This window comes from Pleurodeles waltl, chromosome 6 (assembly GCF_031143425.1).
Source record: "Pleurodeles waltl isolate 20211129_DDA chromosome 6, aPleWal1.hap1.20221129, whole genome shotgun sequence".
Classification (NCBI taxonomy): domain Eukaryota; kingdom Metazoa; phylum Chordata; class Amphibia; order Caudata; family Salamandridae; genus Pleurodeles; species Pleurodeles waltl.
Window position 1 is genome coordinate 337,587,664 of NC_090445.1, and position 24,255 is coordinate 337,611,918.

Below are 24,255 nucleotides of genomic sequence, written 5' to 3' on the forward strand. Positions count from 1 at the left end.
CTGTCCGTAATTTCGCCCTGCCGTCCGTTGTCCGTGATGAGTCTTCACAGACAGCATTTGTCCGTAATTTTAGCCTTTCACCTAAAGGACAACGGAGGCAGGGCGAAATTACGGGCAGATCAGTTTCCCCAGCTGGGCTGGAAGGCAGGGAGTCTCCTGTGCTCTGAGGGAGGGGCAGACAGATAAGAATCAGACCTTCTTGCCAGGGGGTCGCCTTCCCTAAAGACATGCAAATGTGCCCAACTGGTAAATCGGCAAATACAAAGGGGCTTGAAAACCTGCATTAACTTTACTAAAAGGAGTCACTTGAAGTTTTCTGGTGGCAAAGGTATTTCTTTTAGAGAGGTATTGTAAGAGAGTGTTATAATTTTTTTTAGTACTAGGTATAAACTGTATATTATTCAAATCTGTATTTGAGAAGCACTTTTTTTTATTTAACCGAAATGTATTTGCGCATTTTGTAGCAGCCTTTATTATGATGTAATTGTATTTTTCACAGTTCTTTCAGGTACCTCAGTACCTCATAGTACTAACAAATATTGGCAAAGCCAATAGGTCTCATCTACGAAAGAGTTATTGGCTTTTCTAATGTGTTTTAGCCCTTAGCAATGTTGTACACCAGAGTAGCTGCTGTTCAGCATGGGTTACAGTTAGTGGCATGGTTGTATGGAGTGGAGTAGAGTGGCATAGGAGCAGTGGCGTAGAGCCAAGTGGTGCAAAGTACAGTGCAGTGGGGTACAGTGCAGTTGTTTAGAGTGCGTTAGCGTAGAGTGCAGTGGTTTAGAGTGCAGTGGCATGGAGTGGTGTGGGACAGAGTAGAGTGGCATAGATTGCAGTGGAGTAGAGTGGCATACAATGGAGTAGCAGAGAGAGCAGTAGTGTAGAGTGGTGCAGTGGCATAGATTGCAGAGTAGACTCACGTTGCAGGGAGTGCAGTGGCGTAGTGTAGAGTGGTGCAGAGTAGAGCAAAGTGCTGTAGAGTGGAGTGATGTAGAGTGGCATAGAGTGCAGTGGCATAGAATGCAGTAGTACATAGTACACTGGTGTATAGTACAGTGGTGGAGAGTGGAATGCTGCAGAGTAGAGTGTCAGTGCAGTGATGTAGAGTGGAGTAGAGTGGCACAGAGAGCAGTGGCGTAGAGTACAGTGGTACAGAGTAGAGGGCAGTTGCGTACAGTGCAGTTGTTTAGAGTGCATTGGCGCAGAGTGCAGTGGCATAGAGTGGCATGGGGTAGAGTTATATAGAGTGCAGTGGAGTAGTGTGGCATACAATAGAGTAGCAGAGAGTGCAGTAATGCAGAGTGGTGCAGTGTCATACAGTGCAGAGTAGACTCATGTGGCATAGAGTGCAGTGGTGTAGATTAGTGCAGAGTGGAGTATTGTAGAGTGGTGTAGAGTAGAGTATAGTGCCTAGAGTGCAGTGGCATAGAGTAGAGTAGTGTAGAGTGCAGAGTTGCAGAGTAGAGTGTCAGTGCAGTGGTGTACAGGTTCTGGCAAGGCAAGAGAAAGCTGTGCATGATAACCCTGAATGGTGATCCGTAGAATGGGTCAGTAGGAAACAATAAGCAGTGCATTAAGCCTTTCTTAAAAGTCTTTACTGGTAAACCCCATCTCATGCAGGGAGGTGGACAGAAAGCCAGCGAGCCACCCATTGGACCTGTGCAGCTGAATAATAGCGTTCTAAGTCCAAAAGACCTAATCCACCCGCAGTCACAGTTAGCTTTAGAGTGGAAAGAGCTCCTGATGGCGCCGCAGTGACCACATCAGATGTGTGGCATGTCTGAAGAAAGAATGAAGGATGAGCAGAGGAAGGTTTGCAAAATAATACTATCTTTGGGGTAGCACACCATCTTCGCTAGTGCCACATGGCCTCTACAGAAAGCAGAAGAAAAGACCAAAAAGCAAACTGGGCTTGGAGGGACCGTTCGCTCTGCGGAGATTTTCTTCCTGGAAATCAGTGGGAGAATGGTAGATATTAATCACTAGGTATCAAAAAGGTAACTGGTTCCCAGTTCAATCTGAGATCTAAATGTATATAAAGGCAACAACAGTGCCATATCTCAAAGAAACACTAATTACATTTTAAAATTTGTAAACTGTGTTTGTGCAATTTACATCCCAAATATTTTGAAGATTCTATGTGTACTTGCCACTTAAGGATAACCCAGATCTCTAGTTTGGCTTTTGCTCAATTTCAAAACCATATAAAGACATGGACAAAGCGGGCAATTGCCTTGCACAACCTTGCAAGGGGTTTGGCCCCTGCTCACCCTTCAAAAGCACTAACAGCGGACCATTGCACCAGAGGAGTTTGCCAAGGTGGATGGGTGTTGCTTGTTCAACTACTTGACAGTGCCCCTTCTGTTTCGCTCCTGTGTGCAGAGACAACTCCCCAGGTACCCAATACCTTCGAATAGTCTTGGTGGACCCATCTTGTCTGATTTTAGGAATAGTCCCACCTTGTACTTCTCTTCCTTATTTAACCAGTTCTTGGCAACAACCCTTTGAATTACTTGCCGTGGATCTCCCATTTGCTCTCGATTTCATCCTCCTCTTTTATTATCTTTCATTGGTAGTCCAGGCTCCCATTTCTGAGATAAATGTAGAGTCCCGGACATACACTCTAGTGCTGTGAGACCACAGACAAGTTATGGGTACATCACATCCTGACATTAGGTGTGAGACTGTCGCCCACACCATCTGCCCTGCCTCGTTAAGTTGAAAGTCCATGGGCGGTTGGGGTAAGCCAGATGTTTTTGTTCAATTTGTTTAAACTAGCATAAGGTAATTACCTTAATGTTTCCCAAACTGTTTGCCAGGGGTTTTAAAATGTTCTGAAACATAATCAAAATTATTCTGTTACTTTCTCTTCAGGAAAGATCGGGTAGATTTGGGTAGGGGTGATGGCCTTGCCGCAGTACTGAAGGGCATTCATTTACTACTGAACAAGGACGTAATGTGACACCTGAATGTAGCATACCAGGAGGCAATCACAAAAAGACCACAGTGAATAAATAGTCCTATGTTAAAAAAGAGTAAATAAATGCACTGACAACATAGTGAGGCATGGCCTCTCTTGCGTGTGTCTGTAAAACTGACGGTTTGTTCTTGAATTTTTGTCCTGAATTTTGACCCTTTGTCCTGAATTTTTGTCCTGAATTTTGACAGTTTGTCCTGAATTTTTTACAGTCCTGTCCAGAATTTGCCTCAATGCCAGGTGGTCACCCTAGTGGAAAATGGGCCAAACGTGCCTCTTGCGCCACAAGGAGCTTTGAAAGGTTATACATTCTGACATATTCAAGTATTACACCTATAATACGAGTTAGCAGCTTCCACAAATCTGTGGAGGTGACAGGGAGTCAGAAAAGCTGCCTCCAGTCATTTGTGCTCACCGTGAATATTCACTTCCGAGCAGTGAGAACATTAAGTAAACTCAACACGAATTGTAGAATGACGATCTATCTTTGAAGGGTTACAGCACATTAAGGAGAATGGAAAGCTCCCCAAAGCAGTAGAGATTATAAAGTTCAGAAATTGGCGTTGTTGAGTGATTTACAGTGCTAAATTACACGCTAAGCCCAGTGCAATGCCCAGAGCCTGTGATCTCGGCACTGCTGTCTCAATAATGTCTTTGATGGGGGTCTGTTCCTTATGGTATCATTTTTGTAACACGTAATTGAAATTTGTTTTACTGCCTGACCTAGACACCCATAAAACTAGTGCTGCTGAATTAACTGTGCTTTGCAATTTTGAACTGCCAGCGGTTCATCTTCTCCTGATGGGCGTTTTAACGGCTTAGGGCCAGATGTAGCAAAGGTTTTTCCCCATTCTGTGTCTATGGGAAAAAGTGTTCGTACATATGGCCCTTAGTGTGGCATGACCCGTCACCCATTAAAAAAAAACTAGAAAAGTAGTCCCAAAACAATGCTTAACAAATGGCTGCTGCGTATGTTAACAGTAGTTGGCCAGTGCGCTCGAGGAGGGCTAAACACTGGAAAAGGCATGCCGTATGCATGCACTTGACTAATGAGGAGAGCGCAAATTGAAGGGACGACATTGCCAGCAAATGGCAAGCTGTGGGCGGGCTGTAAGCCCACAAAGTAGATACACCAGATCTCGTTGCAAGACAGTGCATGCGCGCCATCTAGAGCTAAGACTTACAGGGAACTGACATCAAGCTGACGAGTGGGCACTTTATGGCTCTAGTAATGTCATGCTGGCGTTGTCACTAGCTCCACCGCAGAGCCCCCTGGAGGTGAAGAAGAGCTATTGAAGTGTTTACACTTTACAGACAAAGGGGGTCATTCTGACCCTGGCGGCCGGTGGCCGCCAGGGCCACCGACCACGGGAGCACCGCCAACAGGCTGGCGGTGCTCCCACGAGCATTCTGACCGTGGCGGTTCAGCCGCGGTCAGAAGCGGAAAGTCGGCGGTCTCCCGCCGACTTTCTGCTGCTCGGGGGAATCCTCCATGGCTGCGGAGCGCGCTCCGCAGCCATGGGGATTCTGACACACCCTACCGCCATCCTGTTCCTGGCGGGTCTCCCGCCAGGAACAGGATGGCGGTAGGGGGTGCCGCAGGGCCCCTGGGGGCCCCTGCAGTGCCCATGCCCATGGCATGGGCACTGCAGGGGCCCCCGTAAGAGGGCCCTGCAAAGTATTTCAGTGTCTGCCATGCAGACACTGAAATACGCGACGGGTGCAAACTGCACCCGTCGCACCCCTGCAACTACGCCGGCTCATTTCTGAGCCGGCGTCCTCGTTGCAGGGGCATTTCCTCTGGGCCGGCGGGCGCTCTTTTGGAGAGCGCCCGCCGGCCCAGAGGAAATGTTAGAATGGCCGCCGCGGTCTTGTGACCGCGGTGCGGTCATTTGTCGGCGGAACCTTGGTGGACGGCCTCCGCCGTCCGCCAAGGTTAAAATCAGGCCCAAAGTCTGGCTCCTAGGATATTCAAAAGGTAAGGAATCTGCACATAAGAGTATAATTGAGAAGCTACAATTTTAAGCACTATATGCATGTCTTTATTTAATACTATGCATTAGAACACCAACATCTTACAAGTCTGGTTAGGCACTGAATTCCATGAAAAATATCCAACGATGAAAAAAATCGTAAGCACCAAAAGAAATGGCTTTACCAATGCTGGCTGGTTTTCTTTTGGGCACTATTTGGCTAATCAACACAGGGCAGCTTAAACCTTTAGCTGATTTTGCGTCCCTGTTAATGAAAGTTTTAAGTTTAAAATTCAGTACAGTTTGCAATCACGAAGGCTTAAATTAGGTGAAAGTGGGTAAAAAGTTATGTCTTTCGAAACAGAGTTCCCCAAAACATGTCCCGCCCTGGACCCCAACAATTTATAAGATGGCACTGCCTAGTACCTGAAAAATAGAAGCATTATCCTCGCTGTGGCCACAGGTTTAGCAGCGTGGCGGGATGAATTCCTTGTCATCGTTCTGAATGTCTTCAGCACAGAACAGTGGTTGGTGGGAGATGACAGATGCTTTTGCTGCAGAGAGCTCTTGCGGCAGAACTAGATACCAGTAGTGCAATAGTTTCCAAGGTAAGCAGTAGAAGTTGAACAAGGCTGCTCAGCTGGGAGAGCAAGTTTTCAATACCCACTATTGGGCCTGCAGCAACACAAGGACACATGACAACCTTGGAAAAAGCTTTCAGATTTGCATTGGCTGGTGGAAGAGGAACGTTATTTTTCTAGAGCAGCACGTTAGGCATTCGTCAAATTGTACAAACGCTAATTAGATGGGCTAGACGATTCACCTAGATGAAAAAACACTGTTCTGACTAAGCTACCATGCAACGTTTTCTTTATCTTGTTCTACAAGTTAGGAAGAACATCATAAAGTTGTGAGTACTTTTATGTCTGGCAAAGTTTGGTTCGGTGCGTAAACACTTATCTTGCAGCATTACAATTGTATCTCACAGCAAACTAACACGTTCTGACACTTCCCTGCTATGTCAACCACTAAACATGAACGTGTATGTCCTATGAATTAACCAGTTTATTTATTGTTCATGCCGCTTTATTATTTCTCCAGACCTATTGCTAGCTGCTTACGAACGGCATGAATGTGTCTGGCTGTGCTCACTTACGTCTTATAACACAACTTGAATAAGGACCCTCTTACCATTCTCAAGCAATGGCACCTGGTATGCCTCCTGAGCTGTGGGCAGGTTGTAAAGAAAATGAGGCTAGAAACATTAGCGATGTAACAGTCTTCTTCACCTGTTGTTCTCCAAGTTGAGACGGTCAACATTTGAGCGTGTGCACGCAGTACTGTCAGTTGGCTAGTTTGCATAAGTGAAGGAGGTGGCCATATTGGACTGCTGGTGGGCAAAGATTGAGAAGAAGAAGGACAGCAGCAAATAAGCCACAATCTAGACAGAGGGCTAATGGGTGGTCATAAATGAATGGTGCGCATAGTATACTAAAGAAATAATATTCGCTTCCAAAGTAAGGGATACAAAAGATAGCAACAAAGAAAAGGAATACGAAAGAAACCGCTTATGAAAAGGAAAATACCCGAAAAATAAAGGGCAACAAAAAGACTGATTGAGCATAATAAGAGCAGAGTGCTTAGAGATGAGGGAAGGCAAATAGGGTGTTGTCTAGGCATGTTTGTCGATAAGCAAAAAATAAATCCCTACGCCCACTGTTGAGTGGACTGGGAGAGCTCTCTTTGGCCATTGAAGCTAGGTCCAAGGCCCAAGATCCAAGATGTACATCTGAAACAAAGCACATTCACACCTAACAGCAATATTCGCTGGGAATCAAATGTCAATAGTCCTCCATTAACCTCTTAGCTGCAGGGCCTTCCCTACACCCCCCAGTGCTGAGCCCTTTTTTGGCTATTTGGGGTAGTTCACGCTTAGGCCTTCATAACTTTTTGTCCACATAAGCTATCCATGCCAAATTTGCGCCCTTTTTTTCCAACATCCTAGGGATTCTAAAGGTACCCAGAGTTTCTGGGTTCCCCTGGAGGAGACCAAGAAATTAGCCAAAATACACCGAAAATTTTGTTTTTTTCAAAAACACGGGAAAAAAGGGCTGCCGAAGAAGGCTTGTGTTTTTTCCCCTGAAAATGGCATCAACAAAAGGTTTGTGGTGCTAAAATCACCATCTTCCCAGCTTTCAGGAACAGGCAGACTTGAATCAGAAAACCACATCTTTCAACACAATTTTGGCATTTTACTGCGACATACCCCATTTTTACTATTTTTGGTGCTTTCAGCCTCCTTCCAGTTAGTGACAGGAATGGGTGTGAAACCAATACCATTTCTGAAAAGTAGACAAAATTCTGAATTCAGCAAAGGGTCATTTGTGTAGATCCTACAAGGTTTTCCTACAAGAAATAACAGCTGAAAAAAACCAATATTGAAATTGAGCTGAAAAAAACAGCCATTTTTCTCAGCGTTTTACTCTGTAACTTTTTCCTGCAATGTCAGATTTTTTAAAGCAATATACCGTTACGTGTGCTGGACTCTTCTGGTTGCAGGGATATATATGGCTTGTAGGTTCATCAAGAACCCTAGGTACCCAGAGCCAAAAAATGAGCTGCACCTTGCAATGGGTTTTCATTCTATGCCGGGTAACCTGCAATTCATTTGCTGAAATATAAAGAGTGAAAAATAGGTATCAAGAAAACCTTTGTATTTCCAAAATGGGCATAAGATAAGGTATTGAGCAGCAGCGGTTATTTGCCCATCTCTGAATTCTGGGATGCCCATACTAGCATGTGAATTTCAGGCCATTTCTCAAATAGACGTCTTTTTTACACACTACCTTACATTTGGAAGGAAAAAATGTAGAGAAATACAAGGGGCAATAACACTTGTTGTGCTATTCTGTGTTCCCCAAAGTCTCCTGATAAAAATGGTACCTCACTTGCGTGGGTAGGCCTAATGCACGTGACAGGAAAGGCAACATGGACACATCACATCTTTACATTGAAATCTGACGTGTTTTTTGCAAAGTGCCTAGCTGTAGATTTTGGCCTCTAGCTCAGCCGGCACCTAGGGAAACCTACAAAACCTGCAAATTTTTTTAAACTAGACACCTAGGGGAATCCAGGATGGGCTGACTTGTGGAGCTCTGATCAGGTTCTGTTACCCAGAATCCTTTGCAAACCTCAAAATGTGGCCAAAAAACACTTTTTCCTCACATTTCGGTGACAGAAAGTTCTGGCATCTGAGCGGAGCCACAAATTTCCTTCCACCCAGCATTCCCCCCAAGTCTCCCGATAAAAATGATACCTCACTTGTGGGGGTAGGCCTAGTCCCCGTGACAGGAAATGCCCCAAAACACAACGTGGACACATCACAGTTTGACAAAGAAAACAGAGGTGTTTTTTGCAAAGTGCTTAGCTGTGGATTTTGGCCTCTAGCTCAGCAGGCACCTAGGGAAACCTAGCAAACCTGCACAGCTCTGAAAACTAGACACCTAGGGCAGTAGTTTCCAACCTTTTCACTTCTGTGGACCCCCACTTTATCATTACTGGGACCCGGGGACCCCCACTGTATCATTATTTGAATTCAGGGACCCCCCCAATAAGTCATTACTGAAAGCTGGGGACCTAATCTATTAATATTATTTAATTTTCTAAGCAGTCGCGGACCCCCTGAGGAGGCTTTGCGGACCCCCAGGGGTCCCCGGACCACAGGTTGGGAACCACTGACCTAGGGGAATCCAAGATGGGGTGACTTGTGGGACTCTGATCAGGTTCCGTTACCCAGAATCCTTTGCAAACCTCAAAATGTGGCCAAAAAAACACTTTTTCCTCACATTTCGGTGACAGAAAGTTCTGGAATCTGAGAGGAGCCACAAATTTCCTTCCACCCAGCGTTCCCCCAAGTCTCCCAATAAAAATGATACCTCACTTGTGGGGGTAGGCCTAGTGCCTGCGACAGGAAATGCCCCAAAACACAACGTGGACACATCACATTTTGACAAAGAAAACAGAGCTGTTTTTTGCAAAGTGCCTAGCTGTGGATTTTGGCCTGTAGCTCAGCAGGCACCTAGGGAAACCTTGCAAACCTGCACAGTTTTGAAAACTAGACACCTAGGGGAATCCAAGATGGGGTAACTTGTGGGGCTCTGATCAGGTTCGGTTATCCAGAATCCTTTGCAAACCTCAAAATGTGGCCAAAAAAAACACTTTTTCCTCACATTTCGGTGACAGAAAGTTCTGGAATCTGAGAGGAGCCACAAATTTCCTTCCACTCAGCGTTCCCCCAAGTCTCCCGATAAAAATGATACCTCACTTGTAGGGGTAGTCCTAGTGCCCGCGACAGGAAATGCCCCAAAACACAACATGGACACATCACATTTTGACAAAGAAAACAGAGCTGTTTTTTGCAAAGTGCCTAGCTGTGGATTTTGGCCTCTAGCTCAGCAGGCACCTAGGGAAACCTACCAAACCTGCACAGTTTTGAAAACTAGACACCTAAGGGAATCCAAGATGGGGTGACTTGGGGGGCTCTGATCAGGTTCTGTTACCCAGAATCCTTTGGAAACCTCAAAATGTGTCCAAAAAAACACTTTTTCCTCACATTTCGGTGACAGAAAGTTCTGGAATCTGAGAGGAGCCACAAATGTCCTTCCACCCAGCATTCCCCCAAGTCTCCCGATAAAAATGGTACCTCACTTGTGTGGGTAGGCCTAGTGCCCGCGACAGGAATAGATCACACAACGGTCAATGTTGGTACTTACATGAGGCAACTGTTGACCCTGGGGTGATCCATTCCTTACGCAGGCACTAGGTATAGGCACTCAAGTGGGGTAGTGTTTTTATCAGGACAGGTGAGGAATCACTGGGTGTTAGGAATTTTGTGGATCACAGCATATTCCTGTAGTTTGTGTGACAGAAATGCAAGAAAAATAGAGTTTTTATTCAACATTTCAGATTTGCAGGGTATTCTGGGTAAGAAAACTTTGGGGAATCCACACAAGTCACACCTCTGTGGACTCCCCCAGATGTCTAGTTTCCAGAAATGTTTGGGTTTAGTATGTTTCCCTATATAGCCGCCGAACCCAGGACCAAAAACACAGGTGCCTGCCTTACAAAACCAGTTTGTTTTGTGATAGATAATTTTGATGTCTCCACAATACAATTTGGGCAGTGGAATTCGGGGCTGAACTAAATTGGGGAGCTCCCAAGAGAGCACCCTCTCTGTGCTTGCCCCCGCATTCACCTGCTCTCTGGGTTGGGCTAACCCACTATTGTCCTGTTGCACAGACTGTGCTTGCGAAGGGACAACAGGACTGCCCTCATCACCTCCCTCACAATTTACTGGAAGGAGTTATCCAATGGCACTCCTCCAACTGAAAAATCACTCCCAGGGTCTGCGCCATTGTCCTATCCCTCAGATGCTGTCTCAGTATCTGCTGTCTCAGTCTCTGATCCTATGTCAGAGCTGTCCTCTATAACCAGAGTGACGTCAGCAGCAGTCATCCATCAAGATGCCATCTCTGCTATTGGCTAAACTGTTGCTCTAAAACACTAGCCTACATAGACAGTCTCAAAATTGCTGGTGTGTGTGTGTGATATGTGCAAAAGTAGAGGCCACCTTACCTGGGCTTCTTCCCTCAATCAGCACGTTCTTTCAAGACACTCAAACACCTTGTCACATACCATTCGTCACAGTCTTTAGCACCTCCTGCACCTAGTCCAACAATCATTATTGGTGCTCCCACTCCCATGTCCTCCTCCTCGGATTCCCTCATTACCACCCAGCAAACGTGCTCTTCATCTCTCCATAGCCACCCCCCACCCGCACATACATTTCATTTGTATTATAGCGCAGGTAGTGGCTGACTTTACTAACGTACTCAGCTATTTACTTTAAATACAGATTTGCTCTTTGCAGTAGTCATATAAACCTTTTGCGCTTCTTTATGGCACTAAAACTGCCACTAGACAAAAGTCTGATCCTTTTGTAGCAGAAACATAATCACAAGACTTACTTGACTTCTTTATTGCTGCCTAAAAGCTACAGTTGAAATGCGTCAGTTGAAGTATGTGCACTGCTTTGAAGACGCAAGCTGCAACTGCAAGACAACTGGTGGCAAATACATATATATATATATATATACATATATATATATATATTAAACAAAGACAGATCACAGCACACAATACGCAATAGTAAAACAGAAAAGTCATAACATTTCGTAATGTTAGGTTAAGTAAAGGTAGATGACACTTAATTTGGACGCCTTTTTCCAGTATGGCACAATAATACCAGCACTAAATTGTTACAGACAATTCAGATATTTGGACTGTACTACTACTCCTGAGATCTTTTAGACTTACTTTGTTGTTACCAATACGTCAGATTAGCCTTGAAAAAGTCACCAGTGTGACGAAACACGTGTTGGCTGTGTTTGGAATGATGCTTTTTGCTTATTGAATACAACTTCGCCCACAACTCACTTCACAAGACAAGATTCGAATACTGATGTGCCTGGTTTCTTCATCTACTTTTACTTAACCTAACATTACGAAATGTTATGACTTTTCTGTTTTACTATTGCGTATTGTGTGCTGTGATCTGTCTTTGTTTACTATTACTTGTGTAAAGTTTTACACAGTGCCTGTGTCCATGGTTAGTAGGGCACTTTGATCACTTGCACCATACTCTGTTCCTCAAATATTCTACATTACTGTACATTCTCCTTAGAGTGCGGCTAAATCCTCACCCTTACTACCCGTATATATATATAAGATATATATATATATAGATCACTTTTATATGTGGGTCTGGTTTTCCTGGGGTCCGATTGCAGCCCCCAGGGAAAACACACATGCACTGACAAAAGTGATATATATATATATATATCTATATAAACACATCTATCTACATGGACATATCTTTAGATAGATATATATAGATCTATCTATAGATATATCCATGTAGATAAGCATATCTATCTACATGGATTGATATATATATTTTTTTATTTGGTAGTTGTAGGGTTTCCTTGGGGCCAAAATGGCCCCCAGGGAAACCCTACAACTATTTTAAAAAAAATCCCCCACAAGGGGTCGCCCTGCCTATGGGCGACCCCCTGTCAATTTCATAATTTTTTGTTTTTCAAAATTAGCCCCTGGTCTGGCGTGATTGCGCCCCCCAGGGGGCCCCAAAATTGAAATGGAAAAAATATGGCCCCAAAGGGGCTCGCGGCGCGCTGACGTCACAAAGGGGCGGGTGGGGGGTGAGACACCGAAGCTCTTCCGTGTCTCCCAGGGGTTAAAAAAAATCCTCTCTGGTGTCGGCCACTGGTCGTGACCCGCACCAGGGAGGTAGTGCGGGCGTCGGCCACTGGCTGGCGCCCGCATTAAAGGGGTTAAGTACTTACTTTGCTGCCCAAATCAAGGAATGGTACATAATCACTGATATTAGGTGTATATCTGTCTAGTCATTATTTCACAGCAGAAGTATATAAACTGGTGAATAAAATATTACTCCTCTATAAATTCACCTTGCATGTGTAAGACATTCGTATGTTGTGTGTTCTGAAATACATAGGTTTTTATACTTCACAAAGTCAAAACCAACATCAGAGGTGTTAAATGAAAGACATTTATACATTCGGCCCTGTTGAAATTTAAAGCAAAAGCCCTAATGTGGAAACTGCAGCATTCTGTCCATTAACCAGGTATTGCTGACCACTGAAAGACACATTCAACTCTCACAGATCTGTTGTAAACACCGGTCCTGTATAGAAAGATCTTCCGTGGCAAGAGCTCATTTCATTCTAGGCAATCTTACTATGATTCTCATAAGTTAGGACAAGCAAGTTTATACTTCTTTAGCTTTATGGATTGTTCACCTAATTAGATATTTCAATATCTTCTCACCAGATGAAGCAGTATCACTAAAGGTTGTATACCTTAACCATCCCTGTAGGAAAGTGCCCCTTTTTGTCATGGTCACCTCCACTTTTTGCCACTGGTACTGATATTTTTGCGACTGATGCGCACTGGGTCCCTGCTCACCAGGACCGAGTGCCAGTGCTCTTTCCCTAAAACCAAGGTAGGATGGTCTAATTGTCACATAATTGGCATACACTTTGGCATCCCCGTAAGTCCTTAGTAGGTGGTTCTCCTGGTACGTAGAGCATGAGTACCAAAGAGAGTCTCTAAGGGCTGCAGCATGTATTATGCCATCCTAAGTGACCCCATACAAACTGCACGCTGCATGTCATGGTGCAAACCATGAGTGAAAACACAACATGGCACACTCACTGCGTGCCATGCCAAAGTCAGCGCATATATTATATGTAAGTCACCCCTATGGGAAACCTTGAAGCCCTAAGGCAGGGTGCATTATATTTTATGTGGGGTAACATCTGCATGAGCAGATGTGCCGCTGTAGTGTCTAGTGCCATTACTAGATACTGCAAGTGGCCGGGCAACCATCTTAAGGACACGGTCATCACAAGTGCCCCAGCTACATTATGGCTGCATGGAAAATAATGGTGTTGGGTATCAAAGACCTTGTCTCAATAAATCTATACTGATGCCAGTATTAGATTTATATTGACATGCACCCAGAGGGCACCTTAGAGGTACCCCCTGAAAACCTGCTAGTCCTCTAGTGTGTTGGCTGACTGGTATCACCCAGCCTGCCACCACAGACGAATTTCTGACCCACTGGAGGTGAGAGCTCACACTCTGAGCCCAGAAACAGTGCCTGCTCTAGAGGAAGGTGTTCACATGTCCTCAAGCAGGATGGGTAGTGAATCTGCATACCAAAGCTAGAGGCCTCAAAGTCACTGCTGCCTTTGATATGTGACCTCGGCTTCCCCTAGACCTGGGAGATGTCACCCCCTGCTCTGATACCCATTTAGTACCAGGACAGGTGGACAATTAGCTATGTAAGTAGGTGCGTTACACTACCAGGCTTATCAGGCTAACCAGATGTGCTCCATGGAGGAAGGGTTCCACCATTTTGTTTTTGTGGAACTAAGAACTGTGGAACAGGGTTATGCCTCCTACCCACAGAAAGTGGTCATATAGGGGGTGTAGTCACCCCAAGGGTGAGTAGCCCATTGACTAATGCCCTACACTTACCTAAATGCCCCAAATTGAGTATTTAGCTGGCCCCTTGGCACCAGGAACTTAGATTTGTCTGACTACAAGAAGAAGGAGGACAATGAAGAGCTGACCAGCGCAAGCACTGTGGACTAGCTGTGGACTTTGGTGCCAAACCATGCCTAACTGCTAATGCCGCGTTAGTTGCAAAGACTGGACTCATCCTGCAGCTGTGCATCCTCCAAAAGCCTTGGAGGCCTGCCAGCGCTTTGCCAACCAGCCAGCATCTCCTTTGGAGTGGAGGAACCACTTCCCTGCACCTGCAGGCACCAAACGCAACTCTCCGGTTCTCCATTTTGCTGACCATCGGATCCTGCCTCTGAGACCCTGAGCCTGCCCGGAGCCCCCCTACAACAATACCTGGAGTACCAACACCAGTTGCAAGCACCAAGGCTTGCCTGTATTCAGCAAGAACACCACCACCACCGCCAAAACTTACCTGCATGTTGAGGGACTTCGCTAGAGGTCAGCTCTGCACCAGAAGTCGACAGCTGATTGCCTTCTTACTCTGTGCGTGTACTGGGGCAGTCTTCTAGGTTGGTCCTCTTGTCGTTGGGCGTCCATCTTCTTGGACTGCTTCTGAAGATTGATGTTGCAGGACTTGAGCAGCTACACCTTATGTTTGTGTTTACCACTCAGACTTTGTCCTGTTATATGTTGGAGTATTCCCACCAGGAGTGGGTGTGGTTGTTTGCTGCCATCTAAGGAAGGCTGTCTAGTGTCCTTTTCCTGCATCTTTCCCTTTTGTTGATGATCCATTACTTCTTTGGGGTCTTTTGTGACTGTGTCCTAGAACTTCTGGTGTCTGGATGCTCCTGTTCAGTTTTATTCTTCAAGTATTGTGCACATTCAGTCCTTGTTTGATGCTTCTTCATTGTTGCGGAAAGCTCTTGCCACTGCTTGTGCTTCTGTCCTTTTGGTTAGTTTCTGTCTGCTTGTCTATTTCCCTCCTCTGTGTGAGGGGCTTGAGAGGTTGGTTTCCCGCAGTTGGAAAGCCACTCATATCATTGTCAGGTTATCATTTGCAGTTGGCATAATGCAGAAGCACTGTTTTTTGTGGCCATGCCTCTAGATGGCTGAAATCAGGCATTGTCCCTCTCTTCATGTGAATGAAGATGGAATTGTTATGTCAGAGGTGGTCGTTCTTTGTTGTTCTTGAGACTGTTGTAAGGATATGACTCTTTTTATATGGTCACCCTCAAGTTGGGTAGGCTAACTTGCATGTAAGACCCTAGTAAAGGGTACCCAGTGCATGTTGTAGGAGGCTGGCCTGGCTTATAGTGGGTACCTTGTGGTACTTACACCCTGTGCCAGGTCCAGTTATCCCTTATTAGTAGAATAGAGGTGTTTCTAGCAGCTTAGGCTGATAGAAGGTATCTATGGCAAAGCAGCTTAGGCTGAACTAGGTGACATGCAAAGCTCCTACTATACCACTTATATCATATAGCACAATATCAAAAGAAAACACAATACTTAGAGTTACTAAAAATAAAGGTACTTTATTTTAGAGACAATATGCCAAAAGTATCTCAGAGGATACCCTCACTTAGGAGGTAAGTAATATACACAAATTATATGTACACAAACCCAAAACAGGTAAGTAACAGTAAGAAAAGTAGTGCAAACAATGTAGAATCACAATATGATGCAATAGGTAGGCATAGGCCTAGGGGCAACACAAACCATATACTCCAAAAGTGGAATGTGAATCACGAATGCACCCCAGGCCTATGGGAAGTTGTAGAGGGTCGCTAGGACTGTGAGAAAACAGTAAGGGTGTCCAAAATACCCCACCCCAAGACCCTGAAAAGTTGGAGTAAAGTTACCCTACTACCCCAGAAAGACACAGTAGTCGTGATAGGGGATTCTACAAGAACCACAAGCACCAGCAAAACACTGAAGACGGATTCCTGGACCTGAGGACCTGTAAAGGAAGAGGACCAAGTCCAAGAGTCACGAAAGTGTCCGGGTGGGGGGGCAGGAGCCCACAAAACCCCAGATGAAGGTGCAAAGGTGCTGCCTCCGGGTGGAAGAAGCCGAAGATTCTGCAACAACGAAAAGGGCTAGGAACTTCTCCTTCGGATGGAAGATGTCCCATGCGTGGTGGATGTTGCAGAAGTGTTTCCAGGCAGAAATACCGCAAACAAGCCTTGCTAGCTGCAAGAGTCGCGGTTAAGGATTTTGGGTGCTGCTGGGGACCAGGAGGTTGCCCCTTGGAGGAGGAGACAGAGGGGATGCTCAGCAACTCAGAGAGCCCCCACAGAAGCAGGCAGCACCGGCAGAAGTACCGGAGCAGGCACTTGGAAGATCTGAGGACAGCGGTCGACTCAGAGTCACAAAGGAGGGTCCCACGACGTCAGATTTCAACTCAGCGAGTTGGGCAATGCAGGACGGAGTGCTGGGGACCCAGGCTAGGCTGTGCACAAAGGAATCCTTGGAAAAGTGCACAGAAGCCGGAGCAGCTCCAGATCACGCAGTACACAGGATTACTGTCTGGCTTGGGGAGGCAAGGGACAGAAGGGCCACTGGACTGTGGGAGACACTTGGACCCAGCTCCTGTGTTCCAGGGACCACGCTCGTCAGGATGAGAGGGAAGCCAGAGGGCCGGTGATGCAGAAGTTTGGTGCCTGCATTAGCAGGGGGAAGATTCCGTCGACCCACAGGAGATTTCTTCTTGGCTTCCAGTGCAGGGTGAAGGCAGACAGTCCTCAGAGCATGCACCACCAGAAAACAGTTGAGAAAGCCGGCAGGATGAGGCGCTACAATGTTGCTGGTAGTCGTCTTGCTACTTTGTTGCGGTTTTGCAGGCGTCCTGGAGCAGTCAGCGGTCGATCCTTGGCAGAAGTCGAAGAGGGAAGTACAGAGGAACTCTGGTGAGCTCTTGCATTCATTATCTGAGGAATAGCCCAGAGGAGAGACCCTAAATAGCCAGAAAAGGAGGTTTGGCTACTAAGAAAGGAGGCTTGGCTACTGAAAGAGGTAAGCACCTATCAGGAGGGGTCCCTGACGTCACCTGCTGGCACTGGCCACTCAGAGCAGTCCATTGTGCCCCAACACCTCTGAATCCAAGATGGCAGAGGTCTGGGACACACTGGAGGAGCTCTGGGCACCTTCCCTGGGAGGTACTGGTCAGGGGAGAGGTCACTCCCCTTTCCTTTGTCCAGTTTCACGCCAGAGCAGGGCTGGGTGATCCCTGAACCGGTGTAGACTGGCTTATGCAGAGATGGGCACCATCTGTGCCCATCAAAGCATTTCCAGAGGCTGGGGGAGGCTACTCCTCCCCAGCCCTTCACACCTATTTCCAAAGGGAAAGGGTGTAACACCCTCTCTCAGAGGAAAATCCTTTGTTCTGCCTTCCTGGGACTGGGCTGCCCAGGCCCCAGGGGGGCAGAAACCTGTCTGAGGGGTTGGCAGCAGCTGCAGTGGAAACCCCGGAAAGGCAGTTTGGCAGTACCTGGGTTCTGTGCTAGAGACCCAGGGGATCATGGAATACCAGAATGGTATTGGGGGGACAATTCCATGATCCTAGACATGTTACATGGCCATGTTCGGAGTTACCATTGTGACGCTACACATAGGTAGTGACCTATGTGTAGTCCACGTGTGTAATGGTGTCCCCGTACTCACAAAGTCCGGGGAATTTGCCCTGACCAATGTGGGGGCACCTTGGCTAGTGCCAGGGTGCCCACACACTAAGTAACTTGGCACCCAACCTTAAACCATTGAGGGTTAGACATATAGGTGACTTATAAGTTACTTATGTGCAGTGAAAATGGCTGTGAAATAACGTGGATGTTATTTCACTTAGGCTGCAGTGCCAGTCCTGTGTAAGAATTGTCTGAGCTCCCTATGGGTGGCAAAAGAAATGCTGCAGCCGATAGGGATCTCCTGGAACCCCAATACCCTGGGTACCTAGGTACCATATACAAGGGAATTATAAGGGTGTTCCAGTGTGCCAATCAGAATTGGTAAAATTAGTCACTAGCCTGCAGTGACAATTTTAAAAGCAGAGAGAGCATAAACACTGAGGTTCCTGGTTAGCAGAGTCTCAGTGATACAGTTAGGCACCACACAGGGAACACATATAGGCCACAAACGTATTAGCACTGGGGTCCTGGCTAGCAGGATCTCAGTGACACATATCAAACACACTGACAACATAGGGTTTTCACTATGAGCACTGGGCCCTGGCTAGCAGGATCCCAGTAAGACAGTAAAAACACCCTGACATATCCTCACAAACAGGCCAAAAGTGGGGGTAACAAGGCTAGAAAGAGGCTACCTTCCTACACATGTAAGTTAGAGGGTCATCCCAGGGTGTGTAAACAGAAGTAAAATGAGACTACCAGCCTGTCCTTTGCAGGCTGGAAGAGCTGTTTTAGCTGCTGGCCCAACATTGCCATTTAAAGCAACAGCAAAGCCAGACTTCCATCTGGTATGTGTGTGAGTCACCCCTGTGGCAGGCATATCCAGTCCCAAGGTGGTATGCCATATAGCCCACAGTGCAGAACATGTAATTTTACATGTTTTGATAGTAAATACACAGTACTGTTGTTTTTTACTGTGGAAAAGCATGGCCGCCCAATTGGTGAGTGTTGAATTACACACTGATCCCCTCAGCTTCGGTAACTCTGGAACAATAGAACCAGAGTGGGTCCTGCAAAGTATCAAACTCATTACATTAAGCCCAACTTGATTATCAGGTCAAAATTAACATAACAGGTTGCAGTGTGTAACGTTAGCCAAGTTGTCACTTTGTTGCCTTTTCCTCCTTCTGGCAATACTGTTTACACAAGGGGTCCTATCATTGAGACAGTCTTCTTCCCTCCTGGGGAGACGTGAAACTAACTCCCAGGAAAAGATACAATAGGGACCTACTCTGGAAGGAAGTCTCACCTCCCTCCTGCAAAAAGCCACATGGGTGTCGGCCCAAAAAGGGAGCTTCAAAGGAGAAGTCACATTGAAGGGTGTAGGAAAGTGGCTCTTTTGACATGGTTACTCCCCCCCACACATGCTTTTTGCATAGTTTCCGGTGTAATTTTGACTGAAAATGCCCTAATTCTGATGGCAATGGGAGGACCTTCTTGTATTGGGGAGATCCATGAGCAGTGGAGTCCTGCTTAGGAATCCTCTGCTGACTTCAATGAACAGTTGGTGTCATACTTGAGCTTTGTTGGCCTGAAAGCCCAGCTCCACAATGGGAAAGCCTCAAGAAGTCAGACCCGAACTTAAATGCTCAGGCACTTCAGTTCAACTTTGAGAGTCTACCCTGCCTGCCTCATAACAGACTTAAAATCCAAAGTGACATTGAGACCAGCATAGTTGCAGAGAGTCATGACTCATGAGGAACAGCTGCAAATGTGAGACAGAGAAGGACTCGTATAGATCCAGCCACTGGCCACATCCTTTTTCTTTGCCAACACCCACTGACCAGCTCACACCTCATGGGGTGGCGATCTGGGCCCTTACACTCCTGCCCACTATAGTTCTGTCAGGGAAGGAGGTCTTGCTATCTATCTATCTATATATATATCCGGCCAAACAAAGTGCTCATTCGGAGCTCGGGTGGCCCGCGAGGGGTGGGGCGCAAACCAGCAGAGCGAGTCGGTTAGAATCCAGATAACAAAAACAAATAGGTAAATACGCACACTCAGGACATCCAGGAAATAGAGTATGGAAAGCGGGCTTTAATCCGAAACACAGCTCGTTTCAGCTGTCCCTCCAGCCTTGATCACGTGCATTACACAGCCAATCATTCACATTTAAATACGGTTGTATTCAGTCTCCTAGAAACAGGACAACGGGAAAGAGGGAAAACGTTATAATAGTCCCATTTACCATAATTGCTAATATAAGTGTGGTTTGTCAGTAGAGTCGATATATAGATATACTCTAATCCATTACTATACAATGATCATACATAAATCAAGGACAGAATATAACTAAATAAAAATATATAAACTATATATACAACCCGCATAAGGCTTGAATACTTTCCCCTGTCCCAGTCTCACTCCTCTATGTGGGAGAGGCTGGGGCTCCCAGAGTGAGGCTGTCTTCCCTCCTCTCGGCTCCCGAAGAGTGCGGGGGTGCATGGCTGCTTAGTTTACAGCTCAGCAGGGCAGCTGTCTCCATTTGTGAAAAATAGCTGTTGCTGTGGTTTGCCTCGCTTCCATTTGCCTGGAGATTGAAGCATTCCCCTCCCGCCGCCTCCATTGTTTCCACCAGATCTCTTGTCTTCAGGAATTTCAAGAAGGGCTGTGACCATGCCAAGAAGACAAATATACTATGAACTGTCAATCCATTTGGAAGGACACCTTTGCCAAAGATCGGATTATGTTATTAATTACACTTGACATTTTTGGACCGCAGTATCACAATATGGACTAACTGGCTGTCGGACAAAATGTGTATTTTTATGTTTGTACATGACATTTAAACGTTGCTGCATTTTGGGGAAAAAACGAAATTCAAAACTTAGGGCCAGATGTAGCAACTTGGCAATTTGCAAGTCGCAAATTGCTATGCAGTACGGTGTCTCAGACACCGACTGCGACTCGCAATGGGGTCGCAATGACCCACCTCATCAATATTCATGAGGTGGGTCGCAAATTGCGGCCCCATTGCGAGTATAGGCACTCGCTAACATGGAGGCCTGCTGACGTCAGCAGACCTCCATGTTCGTGACTGCTTTTTAAATAAAGCAGTTTTTTTTTTTTAAGTGCAGCCCGTTTTCCTTAAAGGAAAACGAGCTGCACTTAAAAAAAAACCCGAAACCTTTAGTTTCGGTATTTTTTCAGGGCAGGGAGTGGTCCCTTGGACCACTCCCTGCCCTGAAAAAATATTTTTGGGTCCATTCACAAAGTGGAAGGGGTCCCATGGGGACCCCTTCCAATTTGCGAGTGGGTTACCATCCACTTGAAGTGGATGGTAACTGCGACTCCATTTGCGACCGCGTACGGAATTGCATCCCACTGCGAGTCGCAAATAGGAAGGGAACACCCCTTCCTATTTGCGAGTCGGAAATGCATTTTGCGAGTCGGAGCCGACTCGCAAAATGCATTTCTGAATAGCAAAGTGGCTTTTGCGCCTCGCAAACGGCGATTTTCCCCGTTTGCGAGGCGCAAACACTTTGCTACATCTGGCCCTTAGTGCTTGGCTCATTTTGGTACGTTTTCACAGGGTCTACCCTTGTGCCTAAAGCCCTCTATTTTGCACATTCTGCTCCCTATTATTTCTAGAAACGTTACCAAGTCAGGAGGGCTCGGCTAACACACAAGAAAATACAAAGTCAATAAAGGGAGGCTATCCAGGCATTAATAAAGGGGATTCGGGAAGCTGCTGCACAGACAGAATGGCACCATCTGGTATTGAGCTTAATCTGCACATACATTTTACGATTTGATTGCTCCCAAAATTCTTCATGAGTTGAAAAATGTTGGATTATTTCATTGAAGACACAGTGGCAATGCTGTAAAATATATCTTCATTTAAAAATAAAATCTGATCACTGCCTGTGTATATCCTTGTATCTGAGAGCAATAAGATGCTTTCGGCATTGGCATTTTCACCCTAACCCCCCCTGCCAAGCGAGAAAAGAGGCACGTCTTCTTAGCTTTCTCTCAAGCCTATATTTGGCAAGCAAACAGGGAATAATATTCCTATTTTTGTTGCATAATCTAAGATACAATATGCCATTCTCCTTTTGACACGAGCTACATCTGCTAACAAATTTGTATCTTGTAAATGCAAGGCTGTTTTTGAACCTGAGTGCAAGTAAATAACACTCGTCCCACCGCTTCATTTTCCATTGTAATTGGTCCTTGTGGGCTACGCTGGTGGGAGTGCCTGAATCTTTTACTATAATGGACCTTAGGCTCGGATGTAGAATTTATATGTAAAATAGTGCACAAATGGACGGGTTATTATTACCATTACAGGAGGCCATAACTACTATATATGGCACACTACAGAGATTTTCTGGAATAACTATTTTGTGTTTTGACTCACTGCATGGCTGCTCGGACAGCAATAAGCTTTATATAGTGTGTTATGAATAGATGGTGAACGGATAGATGATGGATATGTTTGAAGGGCTCCTTTCCTTGTACACAAAGATCTGAAACCCCTTGCTCCAAATGCGGAAAGTATCTTTAAGTCAGGCACTAAATCACAAACACTCTAGTAACTAATTCAGTTAATAGCTTACTGTCCACCATGAATAAATGCATTGACAAAGAGAAATAGATTTGGCACATTTGATTTGCATATTTTAACCAAAATATAAAAAATGTTTCTAGCCCAGACGGTTCAACAGTTACTAAAAATGCAGTGATGCAGTGACACGTGTTGCCGTGCAGAGAAGGCCCTTTGCAAAGCTGAACTAGTTGGCTTTCTGTTGCTTATTGCTATATTTAGGTATTAAACTGGAACTAATGAAGTGCAACCAATGCTCCGACAGTGTAACAAAGTTTAAAAATGACGAAATAATGAAGTAATATTATTACAAAATGTGCTTAGTTATGTCGCATACCTTATCCTCGCTGCATATTTTACTCAATCCTGCTGCATAATTTGGCCCTCTTTTGCAGCATAATTCCAGTGGCTCTAGGTCCTGAGTCTGTCTTGGGCAGAACAAGCCTTGGGCCCCCGGTGTAGTAAATTTGGGCCACGATTTCATCCATGAGCTTCCTTGTTACCAATCATTGTTATCAAGGGAGTAGGTCAAAATGGTTCATTTTAAGAAAACCAAGGCGATACCTCCAAAATTGCACTATATTTTTGAATAAACGCACTGACTAGCAACAAAACAGCTTATTATTAATCATGTAGGTGAAACCTAATGCGTTTTACAATGCTTGTTTAGCGATGTCACCCAGCTAACAGGCTCACATGACCGCTATTTAGAAAAAATAAATAAAAAACATACTAATTCCCCTTTCAGATGCAGTCCCATGATTCTATACCTAAACTCTACTAAACACACAAGAAATCAAGAGCACAATACTAAAATAACAAATACAAAAAGAAAAGAAAATTACTAATTTTCTAACTACAAACCTCTAATCTTGTGTTCTGGAGCAGCGTGTAAAGCGCTTCAACACCTCGTTAGGGGTACTAAGTGCTATTTAAATACAATATACAATTACCATTTAATTTTTGGGGGCCAAAGGAGAGAGTGCTTCTAATTGTGTCACACCTATTCCCATTTTTGGAGTCAAATGATGGAAGTCTTCTGGGGTCAGTCTCCATCCTGTGATTTCGGGTAGGGGAAGTTCTCGTGTGGCAGTGCAGGTCCATATTTTAGAGTTGTTGTCTCTCTTCGTTGGTCTAAGACCAATTTTTAGAATGGTTGGGTCTCCTTGCATCGTTTTATGCCCAGTTTTGGGAAAGGGCTCTGTGCTTCTATCCTTATATCACTTAAGGGGATTTCCCCTGTGGCAGTGTGGCTCTAATCTTTTCGGTATGTTCCTGTGTTGATGCAGACACAATTTGTGGGGTATGCAAGAGGCAGTAATTCCCCTTCATTGTGCATTGGAGTAGTGGTCCTCTAGTAATATGACCTGTTATGTTTTCTCTTTGAACAGGAGAACCATGCTAAGGGGTCATCTGAAGAGGCTGGGCAAGAATGTGATGGCATGGTACCGGAAGTGCAGCGCGAGCACACCCCAGCCGCAGACCCAGACATTTTACCAAGGAATACCCGAGCGTAAGTGACTAAAAAAGTCGAGTTGGGGGCTGTGAGGAAGGTAGAAGTGAATTATCTGGTGTAAGCAGAAGGGACACTTTGCAGAAGTTAGCGAGTTAGGGATATTTGTGAATGGGATAGAGCAGAACGGTGAAAGAGAGGAGTGCATTGCGTATCCCTTAGCCACTCAGGCCTTCACTGGGAGTCGTGTAATTTTACCTGGAAAGATAACTTGAGTTTTGGTCAAAACCCTGCAGCCAGGTCGCAGAAGGTCGGGGTGCCGAATACCAAGGTCAATTCCCCTAGATGCCTCTTAATTCATCGCCAGACGTTCGCTGCCGTTTTACCTCCTTTTTCATGTTCTTTTTCATCTCTTCTATCTCCCTTTTGTCACCGTTTTTCCGTCTTACTCATAATTTCCCCCTTTGTGGTGTTCTTTGCCTTGCTTTAGATGAAAG

At 45.5% G+C, this 24,255-nt stretch overlaps 1 protein-coding gene across 4 annotated transcripts in view; it reads left to right on the forward strand.

Moving 5' to 3' along the window:
• ACIN1 (apoptotic chromatin condensation inducer 1) overlaps nucleotides 1-24,255 on the forward strand; it is a 729,433-nt gene that overhangs the window by 417,705 nt on the left and 287,473 nt on the right. For all 4 annotated transcript variants that reach the window (XM_069238220.1, XM_069238221.1, XM_069238222.1 and 1 more), the window contains exon 10: nucleotides 23,697-23,818. In XM_069238220.1, the coding sequence (XP_069094321.1) occupies nucleotides 23,697-23,818 (122 nt within the window). The remainder of the gene's footprint in view (nucleotides 1-23,696; nucleotides 23,819-24,255) is intronic.